Source organism: Glycine max, chromosome 8 (assembly GCF_000004515.6).
Source record: "Glycine max cultivar Williams 82 chromosome 8, Glycine_max_v4.0, whole genome shotgun sequence".
NCBI classification, from domain to species: Eukaryota; Viridiplantae; Streptophyta; class Magnoliopsida; order Fabales; family Fabaceae; genus Glycine; species Glycine max.
Window position 1 is genome coordinate 46498706 of NC_038244.2, and position 3068 is coordinate 46501773.

The following is a 3068-nucleotide window of genomic DNA, read 5'->3' on the forward strand; positions in this document are numbered from 1 at the left end:
TTTTCTGTCCTGCACTCTCTAGAACAAAGAAATATGGGTGTTCCTCTCATTCAATCAATTGCATTGCCAGCAATGCTTCTCTTCTCATTGATCATCATTCCTCAGCTGGCACTAGGGGGCATTACCAGGCATTACCATTTTGATGTACATTTCAATAAGACTTTATATCATTATAGCTTACTTTTAAATAAAAAATTTGCATTTCACATTCTTTTAGTATACCTTGCCATGTCGGTTGCTTTTTTTGTCTAATGATGGCTTTGGCTTTTTGATGCAGATAAGTACAAAAAGGTATCACGACTATACCACACAAAGAGCATGGTCACGGTGAATGGTCAGTTTACAGGGCCACGCATTGTAGCTAGGGAGGGAGACCGTCTTCTTATCAAAGTGATTAACCATGTTCAGAACAATATCTCCATCCATTGGTAAATATAATTTGCTTAAAAAACTTGGTTAAAAAGAAAATGAACATATTAGATAGTCTGTGAATTAACTTTATTACATAGTTTGTAAATTGAACTTTCATGTGCTAAGAAAATTTGGTTACTTTCCAAATAGGCACGGCATTCAACAGCTTCAATCAGGGTGGGCTGATGGACCTGCCTATGTGACTCAGTGCCCCATTCAAATAGGCCAAAGTTATGTCTACAATTACACCATTGGTGGCCAAAGAGGCACTCTCTTTTGGCATGCTCACATTTCATGGTTAAGATCAACTCTCTGTGATCCTATCATCATTCTTCCCAAGCATGGAGTTCCATATCCTTTTACCAAACCTTACAAGGAAGTTTCCATTATCTTTGGTAATAATAAAAAAAGTGATTATGACATCATACCATAGTCTTCCTATATTCCCTTAATGTACTTGGGAATGACCTAACTTTGACATATAACAAAATATTTCAGGAGAATGGTGGAATGCAGATCCCGAGGCAGTCATAACACAAGCATTGCAAATAGGTGGAGGACCAAATGTGTCTGATGCATACACTATTAATGGTCTTCCTGGGCCATTGTATAACTGTTCTGCTTAAAGTATAAATTATGTGCTGATAAAAAATATAGTAACCTAATAATATTCCATGTCATGTGATTACTAGAGGTCAAATACTTAAATCCCCAAGATTATGAATAATAATACTTGACCATTTCCTTATAAATTAAAATTGAATATGTTGTGAATCCATATGAAAATATTGGTCTTGTAGATACATTCAAGCTAAAGGTCAAGCCAACGAAAACATACCTTCTCGGTTTGATCAATGCTGCACTCAATGATAAACTCTTCTTCAGCATTGCAAATCACACCTTCACAGTGGTTGATGTAGATGCAATTTATGTTAAGTCATTTTGACTCTGACACTATTCTCATTGCCCCTGGACAAGCCACCAATGTTCTTCTAAAAACCAAATCTCACTATACTAATGCCACATTCTTGATGAGTGCTAGACCATATGCGACTGGCCAGGGCACTCTCTTCACTCAACGTCTTCAATCAAGAAGCTTTCACTCTTCAAGCCCATCCTCCCTTCCCTTAATGACACTTCTTTCTCGACAAACTTCGCCAACAATCTTCGTAGCTTAGCAAGTGCTCAGTTTCCAGCCAATGTACCCCAGAAAGTTGATAGGCCCTTTTTCTTCACAGTAGACCTTGGCACAACTCCTGCCCACGAAACCAAACTTGTCAAGGACCCACCAATTCAACAAAATTTGCAGCATCAGTGAACAATATCTCTTTTATACAACCAACCACTGCACTTCTCCAAACCCACTTCTTTGGACAATCCAATGGGGTTTACACCCCTGACTTCCCAACCAAAACATTGGTTCCATTCAACTATACTGGGACTCCACCAAACAACACTATGGTGAGCAATGGGACAAAAGTGGTGGTTCTTCCCTTCAACACAAGTGTAGAGCTAGTGATGCAGGACACCAGCATTCTTGGTGCTGAAAGTCACCCTCTCCATTTGCATGTCTTTAACTTCTTGTTGTTGGTCAAGGATTTGGGAACTTTGATCCAAATAAGGACCCTACAAACTTCAATCTTGTTAATCCTGTTGAAAGGAACACAGTTGGTGTCCCATCTGGGGATGGGTTGCTGTCAGATTCCTAGCAGATAATCCAGGTCAGTGATTTGATTCCTTCTTATTATCGCTTTGCAGTGTTATTTGAAACGGTTCCTTAATTTGTCATTGACATAAAAAATTAAAATATAAATAAAAAGAATGAGCTACTTTGTCTAACATAGACGTAGTTGTGATAAATATTCTCTAACAGACTGAAATTTTCATTATTTTTGTTGATTTGAACTTTTTCTTTATTATACTATAAATTTTGCATGCAGGGGTATGCTTCATGCATTGCCATCTAGAAGTACACACCAACTGGGGTCTAAAGATGGCTTGAATTGTGTTGGATGGAGAACTTCCAAATCAGAAGCTGCTTCCACCACCAGCTGCTTCATGATCTTCCAAAGTGTTAAATTTCACTAGGAATTGCAGCCATAACTTTTTTGACTCTGTTGTTGTGTTTTTATCTATTTTCTGCTTTTCTTTTCTCCTTTAGATGGCCCTCTTTTGCATTCTTCATGGGCTAACTGATTGTCACTATAGTCATCTTTTCCTTCGAGAGGAGAGGTAAGAGGGTGGAATGTATCAAGATGTGCCAAAAATAACAAATTTGTTCTCAATATTTTAATTTTCTTTTTTCATTTCAATGAGGAATCTATGGTTTTAATTATCAGGGTATTTTAACATTCTTCTGCTTATATATGTGTTCCTGAATCGTTGGCTGAGGTAGCAGACTAAGGCTATGGACAAGAAGAAGAAGATTTAGTTTATGTTCATGATATTATGATCCTTTTCTTGGCATGTTTTGTGTCTGTATATTTCTTATTACTTATGTCATTTATGCTAAATGATGTATGTGTTATATCTTTTATTCGTTCATTCTTGGTGAGGTCTTGATTGCTGAATTTTATACCTATAAAAATGAGTGAAGGTTGTCTAATTTTTTATCAAATTTTACTTGTATAAAGATTTTTCAGGCCAAATTTCTTTTG

General features: G+C 36.9%; 1 protein-coding gene across 1 annotated transcript; it reads left to right on the top strand.

The window, feature by feature from the left end:
- On the top strand, positions 1-2682 carry LOC100796454 (laccase-17). Its single transcript, XM_026129828.2, is given in 12 exon segments — positions 1-144; positions 283-428; positions 562-806; positions 910-1038; positions 1212-1351; positions 1353-1479; positions 1482-1673; positions 1676-1990; positions 1993-2091; positions 2094-2132; positions 2352-2464; positions 2466-2682. Coding segments are annotated over 12 exon segments (1680 nt in total). The 5' UTR covers positions 1-33; the 3' UTR covers positions 2490-2682.
- The last annotated feature ends 386 nt before the right edge of the window (positions 2683-3068 follow it).